Source organism: Scyliorhinus torazame, chromosome 9 (genome assembly GCF_047496885.1).
Source record: "Scyliorhinus torazame isolate Kashiwa2021f chromosome 9, sScyTor2.1, whole genome shotgun sequence".
NCBI lineage: Eukaryota > Metazoa > Chordata > Chondrichthyes > Carcharhiniformes > Scyliorhinidae > Scyliorhinus > Scyliorhinus torazame.
The window spans coordinates 179971651-179997952 of record NC_092715.1 but is presented as its reverse complement, the minus strand read 5'-3'; the positions used below and the strand labels follow the sequence as shown (position 1 = coordinate 179997952).

Below are 26302 nucleotides of genomic sequence, written 5' to 3'. Positions count from 1 at the left end.
CATTCTCTCCATGTCTGCGTGGGCCACACCCCCACAACCCAAAGATGTGCAGGGTAGGTGGATGGATCGAGTTCCGTGTGGTCTGGGCGCTCGGGAACCCGGCGTGGCAGCTGCGGACTGTGTCCAGCGCCACCACACTCGGCCGGGATCCGTGTCGCTGGTCGGGTGGGGGGCTTCCGCGAGAGCTGGGGGGACTGATGGGAGGTGGCCTGTGGGGTCTCATTTGGCGAGTCAGGTCGTGCATGGCTGGCGGCATGTTGTACGGCGCGACAGCTGCAGGAGGTCTTCGCTATGCGCATTCATGGCCACGGACCCGGCCATTCTCTGGTCGTTTTTGGCGGGGGAGCTGTGGGTTTCACCCAGCACGCTGCTAGCTCCTCACCCATCCCGGAATCGTCAAGGGTTCGGCGCTACTTTTAGCATCATAAAACGCCCTCTAAGTGCCAGTTGAAATGGTGAATCCAGCCCCAGGTCTATAGGAAGCTGTTTTAGCTGAAGGATATTTAGTATGACAGAGACAGCAGCATTTGCAGGCTGTCCCTGAAAGGGTCTCACTGTACTTTTCTGAAAGGAAATCTCTACACAATAGTACAAGTATCCCTGTGTTTGCTGACTTTATTTATAAGTGGTTTTTGATTGGTAATAGGATTTGCTTAATTAGAAATAGCGAAGATATGAGGTAGTAGTTAAAGTGTTTCCTTGGTTTTTTTTGATTTTTGAAACTGTTAATTGTGATTAACAGTTTCAAAACTAATTAACTGTTTTTCTGTGATGTTAATATGGTTAATACTGTGTTAATAATAACGTTTGTTTTAATATAAAAGATCCCTGTTAGTCAGTGAAATCACTCATGGGGCGAAGGTATCCTTTCCTTACAGTTTTACAAATTGAAAAGTTGTTGAGGTCTTATCCGGTTTCCTAATATAAATTGAGGTCTAGTCTGGTACCAGAACATCAAAATGAGCGATGAAAACTCCACCTGGACATCTACCTGTGCACATCCCCTTATTTGAGTGCTTTTTCATCAGGTCTCACTTCTTCCGCTGTAACACAATAGCCACTTCCCCACAGTTCTCCCTCACAACTCCACCTGACTGAAGTACTTCAACTCAGAGCCTCAGCAGACCATGTGACTCCCCCAAGGGTGAGGGGTTCGGTCACTTGAGTGCATTCAATGGACCTGTGTTCTAACCACACGGGGGAACAAGATGATGCCGCATCATCTCTGGAATGGGATGACTGATGAGCAACTTCACCATAAGGCCTTACATTGGGGGCCACATCTGGGGCACCTCTTTTATATAGATCTTAGTATGCTCCTTGGAGTTTAATGGTTTAGGCTTCCAATGGGGTAAAAATTTGGTGTCAATCAATGGCACACTCATGCATTGCAATGCTGACTAAATTGGCACAATTGACTCATCAAAGAAGAGTCAGGGAGCTGATTAGGCAACTGGTTTCCTTTTCCAGTAGGTGAGGCACACCTGATGCACATGAAGACTACAATTAGTACATCAACTTCATCATGAGAGGGCACCCTCATTCCCCCAGCTCACATGGACTGTGGATTAAACAAACCTTCTTACTTGAACATCCAGCTACCCAGACACTAATCCCCAATAGCCTGGCCTCCACAACCAATGGCCTTGAACTTCTGTACAGCTCGTGCCCTCTGGTTTTGCAGTGCTGCCTGAGTGTGGGGATTCATTCTCACTGAAGTCGTCCTTCCCCCTGTGTCTTCATGCCTCCAGACACTGGTAAACACCCCTTGTCAGAGTCCTCTACTCTATCCATACAGCCTGGCATTCATGGGACCCACCCAAGAATTTCACAGTCAAGGTAGCACGGTGGCGCAGTGGTTAGCGCACTGCTGCCTCACGGCGACGTGGTCCCAGGTTCGCTCCCAGGATCTGGGTCACTGTCCGTGCGGAGTTGCACATTCTCCCTGTGTTTGCATGGGTTTCGCTCCCACAACCCAAACATGTGCAGGGTAGGTGGATTGGCCATGTTAAATTGCCCCTTAATTGGAGAAAATGAATTGGGTACTCTAAATTTTTAAAAAAAGAATCACACAGTCACCCCCAGTCCTGAACCGATGGATTCACCTGCTCTCACCCACCTTACAGCTACAACTATAGAAGGGCAAACCCTCAGCGGGTTATATGGCCAGAAGTCCAGCAGAAGGACACTGGAAGCACTGCCTTCATACCAGCCACCCCTTTAAACCTAGAGGCTCACATCATGAAGGCCGCCAAGGCCTGCACGCAACCCCACATCCCGAGATGCCGACACTGAACACCACCCCCCCCGCCCCGGAGTCGAACATATTTGGGTCCCAAACATCCTCTCCGCTGCCTCCTCTGCAACCAGTACCCTGGATGGTAATGGCGACGTTGAGTGCTTACCTACGATATCACCTTCAGAGGTGAACTTGCCAGGTTCTCGTTTTCATACAGTTCTTGTAAATCAGGCCGGTGTGACAGCATGCCGACGGCAGGTAAATATTCATACAGGGGAAAGTTCTGGAGTAAGAGCTTGCTAATGATACTGTAATGTATTAAAAGTATGTTCCCAGCCTTCCGTGGTGTTTTTCGTGTTAGGCCACTGGCAGGCGGCCTGGGAAATGGGAAAACGCAATCATTCTGGCAAGAACCACGTTTTCCAATTCTCCCCGAATTTTCTGCCAGCATTGCTGTTCTCGCTGACGAATGATGCAGGCTCAAAATCACCCGCACTCTTTCTGCTTGCAGACGACAGGCCCCTGCATTTGAATTTACGTAACTTCCAGCAAGTATTAGTGAGCCACATTGTGATAATCTGATTGTCAGTGTAATTCTTAGTGCATTCCATTTCCCCATGACAAAGCCTTGACCAATCAGAGTTAACGTGCCAACCATTCAGCACTCTTTTTACTTGCAGTATAAATTGATGCTCCCTTCGAATTTTGACACTCAGTTCTGATGAGTGCAAGATGAAAAGTTTCAACAGCACGTCTCTTTTTTTCAGCAATGCTCATGTGAATACATGTAAAATGCATGAGTTTTACAGTGAGTTTATATCATCTGAACCCCTCTGTAACAATACTTCTATTCTTTCTATTCTTTTATGCATGGTATATGTTCTTTCTCAGAGATATTTATGTAATATGCACATTCTCACATCAGGGGCGCGATTCTCCGAGCCCCCGCCGGGTCGGAGAATCGCCGGGGGCTGGCGTGAATCCCGCCCCCGCCGTGTCCCGAATTCTCCGCCACCAGAGAATCGGCGGGGGCGGGAATCGCGCCGCGCCGGTCGGCGGGCTCACCCCGGCGATTCTCTGGCCTGCGATAGGCCGAAATCCCGCCGCTGTCAACCCTCGCCAGCTGGCGTGGATTGAACCACCTACCTTACCGGTGGGGGCAGACGGCGCGGGCGGGCTCCGGGGTCCTGGGGGAGGGGCGGGGCGATCTGACCCCGGGGGGGCCCCCCACGGTGGCCAGGCCCGCGATCGGGGCCCACGAATCGGCGGGCGGGCCTGTGCCGTGGGGGCACTCTTTTTATTCCGCCTCGCCATGGTCTCCACTATGGCAGAGGCGGAAGAGACCTCCTCCACTGCGCATGGGCGGGGATGCCGTGAGTGTCTGCATCGCCCGGCGAAGTCCTTTCGGCGCTGGCTGGCGTGGCGCCAAAGGCCTTTCCCGCCAGCCGGCGGGGCGGAAATCACTCCAGGGCGGGCCTAGCCCCTCAAGGTGAGGGCTTGGCCCCTAAAGGTGCGGAGAATTCCGCATCATCAGGCGGCCCGACACCAGAGTGGTTCCCGCCACTCCATTACGCCGGATTCCCCCACCCCGCCGGGTAGGGGAGAATCCCAGCCCCGATGTTGGCAGTTATTTTCCTCCAGTCAAACGTATATTGTGATGTTGCACAAATGGCAGAACCATATTTTTTATATTCCAAAATTAAAACCTTAAGAATGCAGAAAACTGACTTAAACCCAACTCTCTGAAAGAATGGAGCAAAGCAACTTCTGTGACAAACAATAAAAGAACTGGGATAACCAACAGATGCATGTATGGACCCCTTCATTGCCTTTGGCATTAAATTCATTCTCATGATTGTGGCAAATCTACTTGATCAGAAACAATGTAGGTTTACAGGTATCTGCAATTAAACCCTGACCATCTATTACTCCACAATAAATGGAATAAAGAACAAAAGGGAAAGAATGTTAATTTTCCAGTTCTGAGCTTGTTAACTTTACTCACTGGAGGAAGGCCCAGCAGTCTGTCCTTATAAATCGCCTTAAATTGATGCTACCTGCTGAACTCAAGTCGTAAACAGGCTACATAAAATCCCTGAGATCATCAGCTTACCTTCACACTTCTGAGATGTTTCACTCTGTTTGTGGCCAGCAGGGCATTTGCATTCGTAGGAACCAACAGTGTTGATGCAGTTTCCACCTTGGCACATGCCTGGGATTGCCTGGCATTCATCAACATCTGGAATAAGACAGCAGTCCAGTTAAGTAAACGGCGAATCAAGTCAGACTGCACACATTAGCAACATATGTCTTCAGTAAACACTGCTGCAGTAAGCACAGCAGCTGCTGCTGAGTCTGAAGAGAGAGAAAGAAAAAAGTGTTCTGTGAGATTATCAAGCTTGGTTGGGTCAAAACTGCAGCGTTCATAATAAGTTTTCATCTAGACAGCTTCCAGATCCAGTTCAAGCCTAAAATGAATAGATCTTTTAAATTAATATATAAAACTATTTATACCAAACATATTCTACTTTCATTTATGAGAAAATCTGCTTTTGTGGAAATCCTGCACCATTTCTAATGGCTTCCATCAGCCAAATTATATCTACCCCTCGCAGTCCTGGCTTCCTCCGATATTCTGTGTGCTTCTCTGAGTGCAGAGCTATTCAGAGGAAACTAGAAATCAATGTTCCCTCCAAAGCCCGCATGATTATCGATGATTTTAGTTTCCTACTTATCGCGCTGCCCTTTGCTTGCACCATGGGGCCAGTTTCCACAGGTGCACCAAAGTGATGCTCAATTCCACTCTACCACAGAGTCCAGGTGATTTGCTTGAGCAACAGTAAATCTGGGATGAGTGGCATTTTAACCCAGCTCAGTATCAGTAATGTTGGCTCTGCCTCCGCTCCAATAACCTCCACGGTTGCCGGTTATTCTGATAGACACCACCTTTCTGAATTTTCTACCTGATCAAGTATTGGACCAGCATCAATGTTAATTTCTTTCACCCCAAGACACTGGCTGGCTCTGTCTGCAGATATAGGGACAAAAATGTGCAAAATTGGAAATGAACTGAAATATGAGATATACTAAATAATTCTGAAGACTAATTAACCCTGCAAAAGCATACTAATAGATGGAATAGGTTTCACATTTGACTCAATGGTGTCATGCTGTAAAACCGCTGATGGATTTATTTGGATATCTAGTCACTGGCATTTCTAAATTAGAACCTCTCACTGCAACTCGTAAGAGCTTGTAAACCAGTTTATGGAAACAGAAAGGAGTTTGAAAGTGTTTCCATTGCGGCTACAAAGAATGGGGGTGTATCCAGGGCGAGAAGGAGAGAGCTGTGCCACCATGGGACTTGGGCAATGTTACAAAAAACACAAAGGAACTGTAAGTAAAGTTCAAACTGTCACACAACAATGTCAGGTCTTTAAAGCAGCATGATTTTAAATGAAAAATGAGATCTGACACAGCATTGTTCGTAAGTGCTCTGCAGCACAATAGTGATGATTACCTGCTACAAGGGATGTTTTCCCATATGTACCTTTAAAGCAATCCACATACGAAACGATCAAAATACGAAGTCTGGGCAATTGAAGCTATTTGCAAAATCTGAGGTCAATTAGAAGGCAGTTGTAACTGCTTGCAAATTTCTAGCTCCAGGTTCAAAGAATTCAGAAGGAAGTGCCTGCCTCACTTCCCCGTTTTGGAAAAATATTACTTTGGATCTATAACATTTTGGCATCTGGGTTATCCTGGATGTATAACTCCTATACGTAATAATAATGATAGATAAACCGCACCTTTACTTTTGCAAACATTTTAATGTGATGAGTTAATTTACCTTAAAGTGTGTAATTGCATAATTAAGACAGTTGCATGGGTATAAAGTAAGATTTGGATATAGTGGACTGGGAAAATAGATAAAAGGTAACAAGAGTAGAGAAGCAGCGCTAGACACGTCAGGAGATATTTCATAACTCTCAATAAAGATATGTTCCATTGAGTATTTTGTATCTGTCTTCACAAGCTGGAAAATGTATTCCAAGAAAGTTGCAAATCCAGAGGCAGAAGGGAGGAACCTCGAACAATTGGGTGTCCTGATACATGAATAACAAATCATCACCATGTAGATACAGCAAGAAATTAGAAAGGCAACTAGAATGTTGTCTTTGTTGTACGTGTAAGCATAGAGATGTCTTACTACAAATGTACTCCTTACATAAGCATGGAATGGGGAGATGCCATTTGCGCCTCAACTAGTGCCCCCAAGCTAGTGCCCCCAACCACCTTCCAGTGATCTGGTGGGTCAGCTAAGGGCTGAGACTGTCTCCAAAAAGTGTTAAGGTGCCACCGCTCATGATGTACATCTTTTATTGATCTCCTTGGCCCCTCTGCTGGTGCAGCAGCCTGAAGTGACCCCATTAGCACCACCAGCACGAGCCTGTCACATGCATCTCAGCCACATGCTGAGAGAAACGAGCAGTCTACCTCCACCAACCTAGGTCACAAAAAGGGGGGGTGGGGGGGGGGGGAGAGAGAGAGAGAGAGAGAGAGGGAGAGGGAGAGAGAGAAGCATGAAGAAGTGGCCAAATGTGGAGGACATCATGTTGGGCAGAGCCCTAAGTTAATCACTAGACTTTCTTTCACTTCTAAATGTGCAGTTCTTGGTTTGTGGGCATCATGTAAATATTCGACACATGAAGTCGGATGTCTGAGCCTTGGGTACAGAAGAGAGGTGAAGTGACGAAAAGGAGCAACACGTGTACATTAACAGTGACAGCTAAACCTCTGGGAAAATGTGCATCCTTCATTAGCGGCAAGATTTGATATGTTCCAGCCCGTGTCTTCAATGGATGTGTTCTCACACAAGCAGTTCAAAATTTCAGACCATGCCGTTTCTGCTGGGTCAGAGCTGAAACAAGCCACAATCAGATTATCCCTGATGTTAATTACAAGTGATTGGTTGGTGGAGTATTTTTCTATTTCCGTCTCTAACCAAGAACATTCATTTAGTCTACAAATTGGGAAATAAAAATTCTAATTGTGTCTGTATAACAGCAAGTGAATTCATCAGAATATTTGAACAGACCAGCTCCAGAGGCAATGATTAAAATTAGTAGTTTAAACAAGGCACCAATTAGATTCTAAGGGAATAGAGACCAGTTATTCCTGTGCCATGTTGGAACTTCAGGACACCTTAGGCTCTTGTGGGACCACGTGTGTAGATGTATGAGAAGTGCCTCCATCAACTTGAGCTTGAGCTCAGGGTTTTTGAGTTTGACGGCAGCGGGAATATCAGGGAGGAGAGTTTCCTGCTCATAAATTCCAGAGGGTGGGTTAGAGAAGGAGGTAGGTACCATATTAGTTAGGAGCAGACTAAGAAGGATTAAGATGAATACAAAGACAAATTTACAATAAAAATATCTAAACTCAAAGTGTGGCGAATAAGGTTGGTAAGCTACGAGCACAAAAACAGCCGTGTGGTAATAACAGTAGTGTGACTTAAAAGTGGAGAGGACTGAGGGCCAATATTCAAGGATGCAAGGTGTTCAGAAAAGATGGGGAAGGAGAAAAGAGGTGGAGTAGCGGTATTGAATAGGGAACACATTGTAGTGTTGGAAAGAAAGGATGTCCTGGAAGGGGCAAAGACAGAATCCATTCGGCTAAAGTTGAGAAGTAGAAAAACTGATGATCAGATTACTGAGGTATTCTATAGGTCTTCACATATTAACACAACCGATATAGCAGCAAATCCGCAGGGGAAATCACAGATTTGAAAGAATTAAGTAGTGATATCGACGATCTTTAGTTAACCAAATATACGTAGGGATAATGTTAGAAGAAGGGGTAATGAAGTGGAGGAATTTATGGAATGTGTTTAAGAGAACATCTTTGACCAGTATGTTCTCAGTCCAACTAGGAAGGAGGCATTGCTGGATCTGATGCTGGGGAATGAAGTGGGCCAACTGGACCAAGGTCTGAATTTTCACTCTCGAGTGAGGAGCTTGGAGTCGACAAAATTACTCAAACCGGACCTGGGAAAAGTGCCGTAGAACTTCTGATCTGGAACTGATTGTAGAGACTGAAAATGTGAGCCATGGCCGTGGCCCTGGAAACTGCCAAGTGCAAAGATGGGCTGGAGGAAAGGCCGGCCCGAGTGCTGTGGGAATTTTCCCCCACCCATCCTGCAACCTCCCCCCACCCAAAAAAATAGCCCTCCCGGACTCACTTCACCCTCCCACAATCCGCATCCTTATCAACCCATGTCAACTCATGCCCTCCACTCAATCCCAATGACCCTCCATACCCAGCTTTGCCCCTCTTCACACCCCCAGGGCCCCGTATTCCATTCATGCCAAACATTACTATTCCTCGTACGCCAATGCCCCTTCACACCCTCCATGCCAACCTATTTTTTTTTAAATAATCTTTATTGTCACAAGTAGGCTTAGATTAACACTGCAATGAAGTTACTATGAAAAGTCCCGAGTCGCCACATTCCGGCGCCTGTTCGGGTACACTGAGGGAGAATTCAGAATGTCCAATTCAGCGTGTCTTTCGGGACTTGTGGGAGGAAACCGGGGCACCCGGAGGAAACCCACACAGACACAGGGAGTTTATGCAGATTCCACATAGACAGTGACCCAAGTCGGGAATCGAACCTGGGACCCTGACACTGTGAAGCAACAGTGCTAACAACTGTGTTACCATACCTCCCATATGACTCTCCACCCACCTCCCATGGAACTTCACAGCCTCTATAGAACTTAATTCCAACTCAAGCCCCCGAACCACCACTCTTTTCTTTTCCCTGACAGCTTCTATGCCAACTCATCCAATATTCACCATGGGCAGAACTCAGGGTCCATTTTGATGTTAAGTAAAGCCCTCAAGCACATATTGATGAATTCGTTAGAAAAAAATCTTCCAGTGACAAAAAAAGTTTTTCACAACAATGAACATACTTTAGATACTTAATCCCTCATAACCAGCTTTTTTATTCACCTTTAAGACTTATGAGTACCTGGAGCTGTGAATCAAACTGAATTGACAGGCACTCCACTGTGATAATGATAGGTTGTGAAATCAGTCATGCAGCACTATCACGCTAACATTCAGGCTTATGTCAATTGTCAAGAGTGGGCAGCATGGTGGCGCAGTGGTTAGCATTGCTGCCTCACGGCGCCAAGGTCCCAGGTTCGATCACGGCTCTGGGCCACCGTCCGTGTGGAGTTTGCACATTCTCCCTGTGTTTGTGTGGATTTTGCCCCTGCAACACAAAGATGTGCAGGGTAGGTGGATTGGCCACGCTAAATTGCCCCTTAATTGGAAAAAATGAATTGGGTGCACTAAATGTATTTATTTTTTAAAGAAAAAAAAATAGACAGAGTGAAATAGTAAGCACGGATTATTTTTTTAAAAATTGTGGACAGCTTGTTCATTTGTTTAAAGATCAGGGGATTTGAATGTTTTGACAGTTCAACAGTTCCATTTGATGGTTCCAATGAGTTCTTACTCGCCCCCCGCACCCCCCACCCCCACCTGCAAAAACGGTTCAGAAGTTGCGGACTTCCAGATTCAGGCCTCTGCAAGCATTTTCACTAAGACAACATGACCACCTGCATGTAAATGTACGCCCAAGTATCTGTGGAAAATACTTGGCCAAGAGTGATCATTGTAGCATAAGGTTTAGTAATTTACATTAGCAATGGAGAAGAGCAAGGAACACCCTAAACTTCTAAATTGGAAGAGGGCTAGCTTCAATGGGATGGGAGGGTATCTAGCCAGCATAAAATGGGACCATTCCAACAAGGGTAGAACTTGAAGGATCAAAGGCCAAGGCCCCTTGGATGACAAAGGCGATAGAGAATGTAAAACAAAAAAACAGAGGATGTGTGATATATATTATGCTGAACTTGTAAACAGCTCTCGTTGGCCACAACTAGAGTATTGCGTCCAGTTCCAGTCATCCCACTTCAGCAAGAATGTTAGTATCCTTGAGAGGGCACAGAGAAGATTTACCAGAATAATTCCAGAGAAGGAGGATTTTAGCCCCAAGGTAGGTTGGAGAAATTGAGATTGATCTCCTTGGAGCTTTGGTGATTGAAGTGAGATTTCATATAGGTGTACAAGATTGTGACAGATTTAAATATGGCTGACAAAGAAAAGCTGCTCCCACTGGCTGATGGTACAAGGGCCAGAGGACACAGATTTAAGGCGTGGGGATTAGATAGCGGCGAAGAACTTTTTCAGCAGTGGATGGTAATGTCCTGAACCATGCTGCCTCAAATGGATGATAGAAGCAGAGGCGAAGAATGTATATGCCATTGTTGATAAAGGTTAGATCCCAGAGAAGATCCACAGTGCAGACTGCACATGATAAATAAAAATCAAATCTTTAGAACTTGCATTCTTATTTAATTATTTTAAAAATATAATTTGGGAATGACCCAAAAGAAAACTTTGCCATGCTAATTGATTTCTGGCTTTTGTGAAAATGAAACTGACTTGCTTTTAAGTAATTCCATCATTTTGTCGAATTAGTGAAGTGTAGGTTTTCATCAGATTGCAGCTGCAAGCAAACGGAGATTAGTTGATTCATTTGATCAAACAGCATTTTCTGAAGTGACATTTTTGGAATCTTTGGATGACTCAACAGATCGTTATTGAGAAGCGAGTTCATCTCAGGAAAAGTACAACATCCTTCATCACCAATCAAATATTGTAGCGTGTAGTCATTTCCAGCCATGTCAGCCATTTGAGAAATCATTTACTCAGCTTACATTGTCACTTAGAATAATGGCAGGTCACCATTTTCTTGGTAAATCATTAGCCACAAATGCATTTTAATTATTATGACTAAAATTCAAAGATCTGGAATCCTAAAAAATGGTATTATGGTGCTGAATGCCAGAGCTCCAGTATTCTACATGTGCAGTGCCAGAATATTGCACTGCATCCATATCAGCTTTATGCTGAATCATGTGTGTTCCAATGGAATGGTTATTTCTCACACAGAGGCAGAAAATTAGGAGGGAGATCCATTACGGGCATAAGCTGAAGCAGCTGGTTATAGAGCAGAGTTGTCAGAGTACATTACTTACACACTTTGTTAGTTGGGAGTGATGCCTGGGAGTGATGCCTGGGTACAAATAGGCTATAGTGGAGAAAAAATTAGTACTAATGCTTCCTTAAAAAAATAATCTTGACTTAAATTGCTTAAAAAAACAATTTAAATTCAAACTGATTCAATTCAACATTGTAATTTCTTTTTAATGGAGTGGGTGTTCTCGTCTGCAGTAGGCTTTATTCCTAGATGAGACATGTTCAGAGGTTCTGCTCCCAGGCATCTTTCGTTTCACTTGTATTCCTAATCAAATTTTAACATTACAAAGCAACCTTTTAATGGATAGGAATATAAATTTCTGCAACTACTGGGCAGGCCCATCAACATTTGAAGAGAGAGAAAAAGAGGCTAATGCTTTGGCTGATCACCTTTGTCAGAATAGTTCGGACAAAGGGTTCTTCTCTAATCGGTATTTAGACTTTTTCTGTACTTCCGGCAGTTACATGGTTTTAATTTCAGATTGCCAATGTTTGTTTTTTCCCCCTTCTTTTTATCTCAGCCTTGAAATTAGCATGTTACTTGCCAAAGCATTAAGGGGTGATATTCGAGAAGGATGGAAGTCCAGAACAATCCAAATTTGGCAAATGTATGTCAGCCATGAGTCGGTTGGTAGTACTTTCGTATCTGAGACACAAAGATGTGAATTTAATTTAAGTTCCATTTTAGGAGCTTGAGGATAAAAATCTGGATGTATACTCAGTACTGTAATGAGGGAATACCGAGTTGCCTGAGGTATCATCTTTCTGATTAGACGTTAAATCAAAGCCCTAATTTATACGGTGAGCATAAAAGATCTCATTACACTGAAGAACAGTGGAGTTATCCAAGCTGTCCTGGCCAATATTCATTCCTCAATTAACACCACAAATAAACACATTATCTGGTCATCATCATATTGTTGTTTATGGGAACTGGCTGTTAATTATAAGTGGATTTAATTGAATGCAAGTGGTGTTGATTGAATTGTGCTTCTAGAAATAGGAAAAGATTGTAACTGGTTGATGGTTATAATGCAAGGGTGGGATTCAGCAACCCCATTGTGCTCAGTGCAATCGGGGCGCAGCGGGTGAATCGCGCGGGAGCACCAAACAAAATCCGCGCCGGGCCGAGATCCAGATCTGAATATTTAAATGAGCCTAACATCTCATTTAAATACCCAGATGCCAGATTCACCCAGTACCTGGTACTCACCGGCTGTGCCTGGGAGATATTGCCTGGGCGCCGTTCAGTACTGGTCCACACAATAATGGACCAGGCGTAACAACAGCTAGGGGGGTCTCCCAGACCATTAGAGACCCCGGGTGGTCATAGACAAGGCAGGGTAACACCCTGGCACTCCCCTTTTCACCTGTGCATCTTGACACTGCGAGCCTGGCACCCTGGCAGTGGCACCCATTGCGCGATCTGGGCACAACAGATGAATCCCGTGCGAGCCAAGTGGGGGGGGGATACGCGGGGGCCTCCCTAAGGTTGGGTGGGTGAGAGGGGTTCACAAAAGCGGGAGGGGGGGGTGTGGCTGCCAGACAAAATGGCGCCCACATCTGGGAGGATCCTTTATCCCTCTAAGTGCGGCCTTAGCAGAGAGAATCTCTCAGAGGCCAAAACAAGGGACGGAGCCGTTGGATAGCGGTATGTTTCTCGGCACTGCAGCCACTGCAAAACACCCCGCTAAATGCGCCGTTCAGTTTTCTACGTGTTATTATCCAGAAGCCAATCTTCATTCACTGTTATCAGCATTTATTCACAGAGATATGGGGCACGCCCTATATAGGGCACGCCCTATATAGGACACGCCCTATATAGGACACGCCCTATATAGGGCACGCCCTATATCTCTGCAAATAAATGCTAATAAAAGTGAGTGAAGATTGGCTTCTGGATAATAACACGTGCTGTAGAGAAAATATCTGCCGCATTTCCTACGATACAAAAATGACTACATTTTAGTGACTATCTTTTAAAAGTACTGCACTGACTCTAACGTACATTGGGATCTCCTGCGAATGCCAAAGGCACTATATAAATGCAAGATTTTCTTTAAAACAAACTACATTTTTGTCCAGCCCAAAATTTTTTTTTAAAGAAACGAGAGTATTGCTGAAAAGAGAAGCATTCTTGTGTTTGTCCTATGAGAGCAAGTTGAGAAGCTTTAGCAACTTGTCTCTCTTTTCAGCAACATTAAGAAGAAATTCATTTTGCAGCTTTGTATGAACTTGGTATGCTGAAAACGTTAAATAAAAACATGAACTGCAGACCTATTGGCATCTGAAAATTGAGAAGATAGATTAGTGTTTCAGGTACAAACCAAACAGTTGTGACAAAAGCTGATTCAAAGTAATGTATAATATTCTGTTTATTGAAGGGAATGTCTCCCCGAATATGATAACATATACCTGCTGGGGAGTAAGTAATTTCTGGAAATCGGATCATCCACATTTTCAGCAGTCTGGCTATATATTCTCTATTAACGAAACAATTATCTTCAAAACAGCTATAACACCAATTAAAACAAAGTGATGGGAATACCTGCAACGGAGAAACTTTCCGACTTGTGTCATAAAGAGATAGCCCTCAGGAATTACAAGAAATAAATACATACGTTTCTGCCCTCGACAATTGGGCCTACACTTCCGATCGGCAGAGCTGCTTCGGGCCTGCATTCGGGTCCTTGGAGACATCAGCACAGTCCAGCTCCGTGGATTAAAGGGGACCACACCCATTTTTACTGCACTAGCTGCTGTAAAGCAGGTAGGTTTTAAAGGGAACAGTGAAATTGACAAGGCAGGGAGAAGATAAATGTCTATGGTAAGTGGATAGGATTTGGATGATTGGTGGTAGGAGGTTGGGAGCCGGATGTTAGCGGGGTAAGAGGTGGGGTGGGGGGTGTCGCAGTTTGCAAGGGTGGGGGTTGTTGGAGGTCAGGGGTGGGTGGGATCAGAGGTCGGATGGAGGAGTCAGAGGTTGGAAGCTGGAGGTCAGGGGCTCGGAGTGGAGGAATTGGAGTTCAGGGTAGGGGGTTGGATGTCAGAGGGATCACGAGTCGGAAACTGCCGGTGTCAGAGTTTTGAGGGTGTTGAAGTGCTGGGGGAATCGGAGGTTGTCGAGGGCCAGAGGGGTGAGAGATCCAAGAGTCGAAAGTGGAAGGGGTGGGGGATTCGGAGATTGGGGGATCAGAAGTAGGGGTGGAGGGGGTCAGTGATCGAGGTGATTAGAGATCAGCAGGTGGAGAGATCGGAGGCCGGGGGGGAGGGGGGGTGGAAATTGGGCAGTGAGATGGGGCAGAGGTCTAGGGATGGGGCGCTTTCAGAGGTCACAAACTAGTGATAGTTGGGAGTGTGGATGGTGTCCTGTGGAAGTTAGAAGCAATTTTAATTCTTTGAATTTTTTCTGGGTTACTATTGGTGCAACCCTTCAGAACCATCCAAAGCTATGATTTAAATAGCAGTTTCAGATGTTTCCCAGCACAGTGTAATTTCCCTGAGAAAGTTAGCGCTTCTGGACGATTGCTGTCCCCCAGTCCAACATTGGGGGGCTCGGAAGTCACAACCCAGTACTGAGTTTAAATTATTCGCATTTCATATGTAAATGTAGAACTGTCAAGCTACTGCATCATTGTTTTTTTTTATTCTGATACTCTGAATTGTATTCTACATTGTAAATCTAGTGACTTTGCAGGACTAGACGTTAAGACAAATAGAACAATTTATTGAAAGCATTACTGCATCACAGGAAGTGAACAAAACTATTTAATATAGAATAGATTTAACCTGTTACTTGTGTGTTTAGTTATTACAACATTTTAATCCATCGCACTCCAATAAACAAAATAAATATAAACACGCTAATGTAGTATTTTCAACTGCGCAGAAATTTTTATGTCATCTTTAACACTTAAAATAACTAGAGATGATTATGCCACTGAAAGTACCTTGGCAAGCACCAGAGCGGATATTGGGAATGAAACCACGGCGACAGGGGTGGGGTTGAGCAGGGCAAATTTCACATGGATGGCCCCACGCACGGCCGACAGTAGCACAGCAAAGCGTTTTGGTGCAGACGATGCCACTGATCTGTCCCTGGCACATCTCGTTATTCACTTGGGTGAAGCAAGGACCAGTACGGTAATCTGCCATGGGGAGAAGCACAAAAATAATGCTGTTAGTCAAAAAAGTAAGATACAATACAAAACTTTTCAAAGCAAAGTCCTGACGTTCTACTTTATAATAACAATACTATTACCCTGACTCATTGAATGGATGGACTTGGGACCAGGCATTCAGTTCCTGTCTCACCCCAAACCCAACTTTCATCCATTTCCCCCACCAGCAACCTGCTCAATACATCTCTGCATTGCAGGCTCACTGGTATTACCGATAGCCCCTGTAGTACTGTGGAGTGAGCCTGAGGCAAAGTCAGAATGCTGTATCAAACGGCGAATATGGCTGTATCTCGGGTTCCAACCTGCAGCATAGCTCAGGGTGCTCATTGCTTTCTTTAATATTCTTTATTCATTCTTAAGATGTGGATATCACTGACAGGACAAGCATTAATACCCATTCTTAGTTCCTTTGAGAAGGTAGTGATGAGTCTTCTTCTGGAACTGAAGCAATTTGATACAGCTGAGGCTTTTTCTTGGCAGGCAGTTGAGAGTCAGTCACAGAGATGATAAATTGGAGAGACATATAGAACATAGAACAGTACAGCACAAAACAAGCCCTTCGGCCCTCGATGTTGTGCCGAGCCTTGTTCGAAACCAAGATCAAGCTATCCCACTCCCTGTCATTCTGGTGTGCTCCATGTGCCTATCCAATAACCACTTGAAAGTTCCTAAAGTGTCCGACTCCACTATCACAGCAGGCAGTCCATTCCACACCCTAACCACTCTCTGAGTAAAGAACCTACCTCGGACATCCCTCCTTTATCTCCCACCCTGAACCTTATAGTTATGTCCCCTTGTAATAGCTACATCCACCCGAGGAAATAGTCTCTGAACATCCACTCTATCTATCCCCTTCATCATCTTATAAACCTCTTATTAAGTCGCGTCTCATCCTCCTCCGCTCCAAAGAGAAATGCCCGAGCTCCCTCAACCTTTCCTCATAAGACCTATCCTCCAAACCATATTGGCCTGACCGAGTCAGAACGGCAAGTTTCCTTCCCTATTAGTGAGCAAGTTGGCTTTTTACAACAATCTAACAGCTTCATGGTACGTTTAATGGTACTCATTTTTTGTTTCCAGATTTTTCTAAAAAATGAATTCAAATTCTGCCATGATGCTCTCTGAATTGTTCATTGAGTAATATAACTACTACACTACCACACTCATGAATTGCTTATTAATTGCAGTTTGTGATAACAGGCCAGGTGTTGGATTTGGAGGTAGGAGAGCACTTTGGGGACAGTGACCACAATTCGGTGACGTTTACGTTAATGATGGAAAGGGATAAGTATACACCGCAGGGCAAGAGTTATAGCTGGGGGGAAGGGCAATTATGATGCCATTAGACGTGACTTGGGGGGGGGATAAGGTGGAGAAGTAGGCTGTAAGTGTTGGGCACACTGGATAAGTGGAGCTTGTTCAAGGATCAGCTACTGCGTGTTCTTGATAAGTATGTACCGGTCAGGCAGGGAGGAAGGCGTCGAGCGAGGGAACCGTGGTTTACCAAAGAAGTGGAATCTCTTGTTAAGACGAAGAAGGAGGCCTATGTGAAGATGAGGTGTGAAGTTTCAGTTGGGGCGATGGATAGTTACAAGGTAGCGAGGAAGGATCTAAAGAGAGAGCTAAGACGAGCAAGGAGGGGACATGAGAAGTATTTGGCAGGTAGGATCAAGGAAAACCCAAAAGCTTTCTATAGGTATGTCAGGAATAAGCGAATGACTAGGGAAAGAGTAGGACCAGTCAAGGACAGGGATGGGAAGTTGTGTGTGGAGTCTGAAGAGATAGGCGAGATACTAAATGAATATTTTTCATCAGTATTCACTCAGGAAAAAGATAATGTTGTGGAGGAGAATGCTGAGCCCCAGGCTAATAGAATAGATGGCATTGAGGTACGTAGGGAAGAGGTGTTGGCAATTCTGGACAGGCTGAAAATAGATAAGTCCCCGGGACCTGATGGGATTTATCCTAGGATTCTCTGGGAGGCCAGGGAAGAGATTGCTGGACCTTTGGCTTTGATTTTTATGTCATCATTGGCTACAGGAATAGTGCCAGAGGACTGGAGGATAGCAAATGTGGTCCCTTTGTTCAAAAAGGGGAGTAGAGACAACCCCGGCAACTATAGACCGGTGAGCCTCACGTCTGTAGTGGTAAAGTCTTGGAGGGGATTATAAGAGACAAGATTTATAATCATCTAGATAGGAATAATATGATCAGGGATAGTCAGCATGGCTTTGTGAAGGGTAGGTCATGCCTCACAAACATTATCGAGTTCTTTGAGAAGGTGACTGAACAGGTAGACAAGGGTAGAGCAGTTGATGTGGTGTATATGGATTTCAGCAAAGCGTTTGATAAGGTTCCCCATGGTAGGCTATTGCAGAAAATACGGAGGCTGGGGATTGAGGGTGATTTAGAGATGTGGATCAGAAATTGGCTAGCTGAAAGAAGACAGAGGGTGGTGGTTGATGGGAAATGTTCAGAATGGAGTTCAGTTACAAGTGGAGTACCACAAGGATCTGTTCTGGGGCCGTTGCTGTTTGTCATTTTTATCAATGACCTAGAGGAAGGCGCAGAAGGGTGCGTGAGTAAATTTGCAGACGATACTAATGTCGGTGGTGTTGTCGATAGTGTGGAAGGATGTAGCAGGTTACAGAGGGATATAGATAAGCTGCAGAGCTGGGCTGAGAGGTGGCAAATGGTGTTTAATGTAGAGAAGTGTGAGGTGATTCACTTTGGAAGGAAAAACAGGAATGCGGAATATTTGGCTAATGGAAAAGTTCTTGAAAGTGTGGATGAGCAGAGGGATCTCGGTGTCCATGTACATAGATCCCTGAAAGTTGCCACCCAGGTTGATAGGGTTGTGAAGAAGGCCTATGGAGTGTTGGCCTTTATTGGTAGAGGGATTGAGTCCGGAGTCAGGAGGTCATGTTGCAGCTGTACAGAACTCTGGTACGGCCGCATTTGGAGTATTGCGTACAGTTCTGGTCACCGCATTATAGGAAGGACGTGGAGGCTTTGGAGCGGGTGCAGAGGAGATTTACCAGGATGTTGCCTGGTATGGAGGGAAAATCTTATGAGGAAAGGCTGATGGACTTGAGGTTGTTTTCATTGGAGAGAAGAAGGTTATGAGGAGACTTAATAGAGGCATACAAAATGATCAGGGGGTTGGATATGGTGGACAGTGAGAGCCTTCTCCCGCGGATGGAAATGGCTGGCACGAGGGGACATAGCTTTAAACTGAGGGGTAATAGATATAGGACAGAGGTCAGAGGTAGGTTCTTTACGCAAAGAGAGTAGTGAGGCCGTGGAATACCCTACCTGCTACAGTAGTGAACTCGCCAACATTGAGGGCATTTAAAAGTTTATTAGATAAACATATGGATGATAATGGCATAGTGTAGGTTAGATGGCTTTTGTTTCGGTGCAACATTGAGGGCTGAAGGGCCTGTACTGCGCTGTATTGTTCTATGTTCTATAACGGATCTTTAAACAAATCCATTTTTGACTGCATTTTCTCAAGTAACAGCAATTGAAGATTGTCTCCCTTCCCAAATCAGATATATCTAAACAAAGGCCCGTAGAAATATGGCTCTAATGTAATCTCCAAAGCTGAAAGTGGCAGTGTCACAAAAAGTATGGCAATTAACTGAGGGCAGAATAGATATCAAATTAACAAATGAACTGCAATATTCATCTTTGGTACATTTCAAAATAATATTTCATTAAAAAATATTCCTCCCTTCAATGCTGACACCTCAATAGTGAATAGCTAATCTTATAATGGGCCAAACACAATGTGGGAATTTGCATGCAAGTTGAATTTTTCTAATGGATTATAATATTTAAATTAGCCGTTACTCTTTTTTTTATAAAAGCTTCCTAATCCCAAATCACACCCAACTGGATTTATCAGAAAACACAATGCCCTCTTGATTGACACCCATCCATCACCTTCAACAATAATTCCCTCCACCACCAACACACAGTAATGGCACAAAGATGCACTGCAGTCTTTCACCAAGGCTCCTACCACTTCATCTTCCAAATCCTCAACCTCTATCACCTAGAAGAACGAGGGCAGCAGATGCATGGGTAAACCACCACCTGGACGGTTCCCGACAAGCCACATACCATCCTGACTTGGAACTATATTGCTGTTTCCACGCTGTCGTTGGGTCAAACTCCCTTTAGAAAATCACTGTCGGTGTACCCACATCACATGGATAGGAGGGGATCAAGAAGGTGGCTCACCAGCACCTTCTCAAGGGTAATGCGGGATGGGCAATTAATACTGGTTTTGTTAGTAATGCCCACATCACACAAACAAATAAAAAGGTGGTGATCAAGCCATACAGTGTTGATTTTTCTTCCAGTTCACTTTGCTAAATTAATAAAAGAGCAAGTGATATTGTGTTTCTCTGCATGTGCCTTGACATTTTTTAACAGACAGGACCATTCACATGTAAGGTATTTCAAACTTATCAAAGTGTGCACATCTTCAAATACCTAAAGACTTCCCGTGTAGACTTCTTCAAAAGCATATAACTTACTCTCAAACATAAATACAGTAAATTATTTTAAACTTCACGCTCTTGCTATTGCTCTGTTTCGGTCCCAACAGCGTCGCCAATACTGTGGGTATTTCTATTTATCTTAGTGAACCACAAGTCTTCCCTTATATCAATCAAATGATCACACAGTTAGTTAGTTCAAAAGATGGTTTATTTACATACACAAGAGTTATCTCAACATGCAAACATAATATCTACTACAAGTTAAACTACACCTGTCAGCTACAATAACCTGGACTTAACTTCAGGGCGGCCGGCACTGTGCAAATGAATAAGGCCTTTATCTGGATTTCACTTGGCTGGTTCGAATAAAGTGGCTCTGTCTCTGCTGGGCTCATCCGTCAGGTAGTGATCGTTGGTCTTGAACTTAGCTGGCTGATCCTGCTGCAATTGGGTTGGCACAGGCCGGATCCAAAAGAGACAGAACACATGGCTGCACTCTCTTTTATCCCTCTGGGATTTCGCGCTCTTTGGGGCGGTCCTTAACCTTGGACCCATAAGTTCCACAGGGCTCTGATCACTCTCTTCGATTTCGGCCAATAAAGGGGCGGGTGCCTTGGTAGCTGGGCGGGTCCTTAGCGGTCATTGACTTTGGCAGTTGTGCTTTCAGAGTAAGGGAAGTGGCGCCGATCAGCCTGTGGCTGTACTGGTTGCTTGATTGGAGTTCTATTTTTCTGGGAAAATGGGCCATTAAAATGCAAACGAGCGGGGTTTCGATCAGGTCTGGGTACCTGTGTTTTAGATACACATAGGCTGTGTATCTGTCTGAGTCCTGGGATGGCCAAAATTCACATGGTCCTTTGCAGGTGGCCATCTTAGTTGGCTACATTGCACTATGGGAATAGCCTCATTGGGGATATTAAGAAGGATTAACTCCTGTGGCACTCTGTACAGCAAAAACACGCCGGGCCGAAGGGCGTCTTACTGTGCTGTAAAACCCTATGACTCTATGCCATCAACACATTCTTCCTAAATTCATTAAGGATGTATTTACAAACAGAACATGAAGTGACTTCTTTTTCGCTGTCAGCAATACCATAGTTTGGAAACAAAAGGGGAAGTATATTGCAATGGGTGCTTATTTTCTGCAGTTGTACTTGAAAACCTTTCACAGCATTTTGGCTCATAAACAAATCAATAAATACCTAGTTTCTATAATAACAATAATAATCTTTATTGTCACAAGTAGGCTTACATTAACACTGCAATTAAGTTACCGTGAAAAGCCCCTAGTCACCACATTCCGGCACCTGTTCGGTGAGGGAGAATTCAGAATATCCAATTCACCAACAGCACGTCTTTCGGGACTTGTGGGAGGAAACCGGAGCACCCGGAGGAAATCCATGCAGACACGGGGAGAACGTGCAGACTCCACACAGACAGTGACCCAAGTGTCGAATCGAACCTGGGACTCTGGTGCTGTGAAGCAACAGAGCTAACAACCGTGCTACCATTCCTAGAAAGTTGTCTCTTTTTATTAAATTAGAGCAAGCAGATTATAGTGATGCCAATCGATCCCAGAACATTTTGAACCAAGATGTTTGGAATCCCTAGTAGTAAAATGTATCCTGCTAGATTTTCCATAATATAATAACATGTGGCTCAGGCACAACGGCATATGGCTTAGGAAAGGATTATGCGTTATGAGTGAGTTGAGTTTAACTAGGATCAAGTTTCCTCATACATTTTGTTGTATGTATGACTATTTGCTCCCCTCCCTTTTTTACAGATTCCGAAACTTACAGATGAGTATTCGTGTTTAATTCAAATTACCTGATAAATAAACATATTTTAAGCTCTAAAATTTCAGATAATTGCTTATTTTAAGCACCAAAAAATCTTCCAATTATCAGAATTTGAACGGATGAGCTTTCAGAGTTTGCAATTGAAGGTTTTTTTGCCCAATTTGAAACAGTGATTTAACATATGTAGCCACCTAAAATGGCTGATTCCCGAGTAAAATGGCCAAACCTCAATCTAAAATGGCGAACGAAAGAGGCTGATGGGAAAATCAGCCAACAGGACTCAAACGGATAGCTGCAGGCAGAACAGTATATTCGGCTCTGGGGAAGTCGGCCCAGACCTGCAACCATTAACAGCACATCAACCCAGCCATCTGCATTTTAATCAGCCATCCCCGGGAACAATTGCTAATTTCCGATCCAGACCTTTCAGCGCCAGCAGTGGCTGAGACAAAGAAAGGTTGACGACCACCCCCCCGATCAAGGAATTGCCCCATTATTGGAGCCTATCGAACCCAGTGATTGGGACCAAGTCCAATCACTTGGGACCAGGGTCAAGGTCCGCCGCGAGAGGCGGGAAGCCCCTAGGGACTATAAAAATAGGGGCCAAGTTCAGATCGACCCTTCTTCTCCTACTCGCAACCTTCGAGACCCTTCGACGAAAGAACAAGTAAGTCTTACTCCAGCGATCGCTACCAGATAGGTGTTCCAGACTATCGACCCGTACCAGCCTTTTTGAATCCCGCAGGCCAGACCCAATTCGATAGACCATTTGTTTCCCTGACCTGGTGGGCCATCACCAAAGTTAAGTATTGGCCTTTAGTGGTAGGTAATAGTCTAGAAGTAGGATTATTGTATAAGTATTTATTGCTGTATATAATAAATGATCGTTGATTTAACATTTACGAAGCGGTGTGCTGCATTATTAATCATTACTTGAGCTTGAACCACGTGGCGGTATCAGAAAGATACCTGGCGACTCGTGAGCAAAGGTGACAGAATTAGAGCTAATAAAACTAAGGCTAATAAGAGCAACACATAGTGGGAAGAGACAAGCAACTTGCTATGTTACAATTATTTCTATGCAAGCACATTTACCCACAGATACACGCTCCGCACGCAATTATACATTAACATAAACAAAAAGAGGCAGTAATAAGGCATGTTTAAACTTCAACTTTATGCCATGATTGTATGTCCTTTAAAACAGAAGAAACCTAAACTAAATCACTCTGAGAAATCTTTGCATGTGGTTTTATCAACTAATTCCCATTGAACATTTGTGCAGGTATCCTATAGCTTCAGGGAATTGTTTTTCCACAGTGAAATCAATGACATCTTTGTTACTATTTCGGCAAGAAAGCGAATCCTATCAAAGACCAAGAAACACAGCTGTGCAGAAGGTAAAAAGCTGTCCGGGTAGAGAGAAGGATTATAATTTACTTATTTTATACACCAAGTTGGGGGGGTCGGTTAACTCAGTTGGCTGGACGGCTGTTTCTGACGCAGAGCGACGGCAACAGCATGGGTTCAATTCCCGTACCGGCTGAGGTTATTCGTGGAAAGCCCTGCCTTCCCAACCTTGTCCTTCGCTTGATGAGTGGTGGCCCTCAAATTAAATCACCACCAGTCACTTCTCTCTCTCGAAAAGGGGGAGAGCAGCCTCTGGGACTTTCGCGACTTTCATGTTTTCACACCATAAGAACCACTTATTCCTGTTCTGTTGCTCTTCTTGGTCTGCTATAACTAACGGGATCACGCAGTGGGGCATTTTGCTAGGACTGGGCTCAGAAACACTGTGATGGATTCTCCGTTCAGGAGACTCAGTGCCGGCGCCAACGGAGAATCCGAGGAAAATCGGCAGCACGTGAAATGCAAGCGGATCGCCCCAAAACAGCCGGAGAATCGCCGGGTCCCAGGCCGCGCATGCGCAGGGCTGACGATCTGCACTGGTTGCACCAGAAAACATGGCGCCGGCCATGCTCAAACCCTAACCCGCCAACCGTGACCCCACAACCCAACCCCTGTCCACCCACCACCACTCCCCTCAGCCCTAGCAGAAGCCCCCCCCCCGGCCAGCGGCACGGATCCCGGACAAGTGTGGCGGCACTGGACACTGTCCGCAACCAACACGCCGGATTCCTGACCGCTGGGACCACACGTGTCTCGCGTTACCGGGAATTCGGCACATCGGAGGTGGAGCATCGTGGGTAGGCCGGCTGATGACGTGCCAATGGCTTTGCAACGGCACGCGTCCCAATGACGCCGGTTTGGAGGGGGTGGAGCATGGGATACCGGCATCAAACCGGCGCGTGCCCCGATTCCGGCATCGGAATCCATTCTCTGCCAATCGACAATCAGAATTTCAGGGTCGGGCGCTGAGGACCCGGGTTCGAATCCCGACCCTGGGTCACTGCCTGTGGAGTTTGCATATTCCCCCCCGTGTCTGCATGGGTTTCATCCTCAAAACCCAAAGATATGCAGAGCAGGTGCAATGGCCATGTTAAATTGCTCCTTAATTGGAAAAAGATAATTGGGTACTCTAAATTTATTTTTAAAAAAATAATTTCAGCGTCGGCGACAGAGAATCCAGCTCATTGTTTTTTCCAAGGTGCAGTGAATATTAGAAAATCAGCCGGATCAGAGTGCATGTCTATAAAGGTACCAGTCGATTATACAATTCCATAATCATTAATGGAGGAGAATCAGACTGGTTCATTTAGAGGCACGTACTCTGATCTGTCCAAATTTCCAGTCTTTGCTGCACCCAATCAATCCAGTGCATTTAGAGACACATTTAGGAAAATCTCTACTATGTTTTCAATTTAACCATGAAATATTTCTTATTATTCCAAGCTTGGCAACTGTTGGAGAAAGTAAGACAAAACACAAAGATGTGTATTGTTGATGGATAATGGAAACCAGTGCTACAGTGAACTCAATGTCATTTCCTCTTGTTTATACAGCCACCAGCCGTTAAATGCGCGCTGTAGTCTTCATAGTTTCTTTTGTCATTTTTTTAAATGAAAATGGTAGTCCAGACTATAAAATATGGTCCTCTTTACATTTAAGATACCTTTTGCAAAGAATAGCAAACAGAGGAAAATATACCTTCAGAAGTTTCTAAGAATTATTTTTCACGGAGCATCAGAGGCAGTATATTCTTACGGTAGATTCACGCGAGGTAAAATTCAACTTCAGCAGAGACACAAAGTGAGCACCGGCAACCAGTCATTTGTTATTTGGCCCATCTAATTTCCTTTCCACTGCGTTCAAAAGGAACAAAAACAATGATGAGGTGGGTGGCGGGTGGTATACGTTGATTAATGGAGAGATGACTGCTGCCGCCATGTAGTCTGTAGAGTTGAACTTTATCAACTGTAAGTTCCAACAGTAAAGGTACAAAGCATGCAAGAGTCTCTCTTCCCGCCTTCCCCCAGAAAGTGCTGACTCCAGGTGCTATGCCATGCGTGCCAACTTGCATTTGGTGTCTCACCCAGATAAAGATTGTGGGATGCAGGCGCTGGAATGTGGCGACTAGGGGCTTTTCACTGTAACTTCATTGCCTACTTGTGACAATACAGATTATTAACAAGCTGTTCTTATTTCCAGATCGTCTGGAATATTTCATCAAATAATAACATAGGAGTATAAGAGATATGCAACTACCACAATGGGCATGATTCTCCAGAACACAACTATGTGCTCCCGCCATTGGTGCTATGAACGACCCTGACGTGCCCTGTAATGCCACTTGGAATTGGCTTTGCAATGCCATCCCATGGCACACCAGGATCTGTGCTGCAACTGAGAAGGGAAGGACCTAATCTCTGAGGTCCCACACTCTGAGATCAGAGCGCCATTTTGCAGGGGTGCTCCAATCTCAAAAAACTGCAGCAGCCTCCTCCACCCCCCCCACTCTCCAAATCTTTGGAAGAGAAACCCCCCTCGGATCCCCCCCATCTTCCTCCCCACAAGCCCTACCCCCTTTAACGCCCCATATACGGGGCATCACAGGCAGGAGGAAAATCGGGCTTCCAGCCGGTTAATCGCATTCAAATGAATGATTATTAGTGCTTTACATGTTCCGCTGGTGCGGGGCGAGAATCCTGTTATGACTTGCAAGAGCACACACATCATCATCATCATCGGCACTGGGATATTCACTCACGGGAAGCATCACACTTGAGCCATATTCTTTCCACACCAATTTATATCGTATTAATATAAAGGTGAGTGATTAACACCATTATTATCAAACGGAGAAAGCAGAGCTCAGTGTGTGCCTCTTCCCTGTTTACTTTTCCAACCTAGAAATATGCAATTCCGTAACAATCAAAAGAAAAAGAAAAGCCTTCAGAGCCCTTGGCTCCTAAAGTAGCAAACTAACTTGCAGACAACGTAACTGGCATTAAAATCAATGATTGGGTCCTTCAGAAGACTTCAAAACGGCAAGGG

The 26302-nt window shown here is 44.8% G+C and overlaps 1 protein-coding gene across 1 annotated transcript in view; it reads right to left on the bottom strand.

Moving 5' to 3' along the window:
- The window catches only part of LOC140429611 (fibrillin-2-like), a 496823-nt gene that overhangs the window by 321705 nt on the left and 148816 nt on the right, over nt 1-26302 (bottom strand). Inside the window, exons 6-7 of the mRNA XM_072516854.1 lie at nt 15304-15501; nt 4353-4478 (exon numbers count right to left, since the gene is read on the bottom strand). Of these exons, the coding sequence (XP_072372955.1) occupies nt 4353-4478; nt 15304-15501 (324 nt within the window). The remainder of the gene's footprint in view (nt 1-4352; nt 4479-15303; nt 15502-26302) is intronic.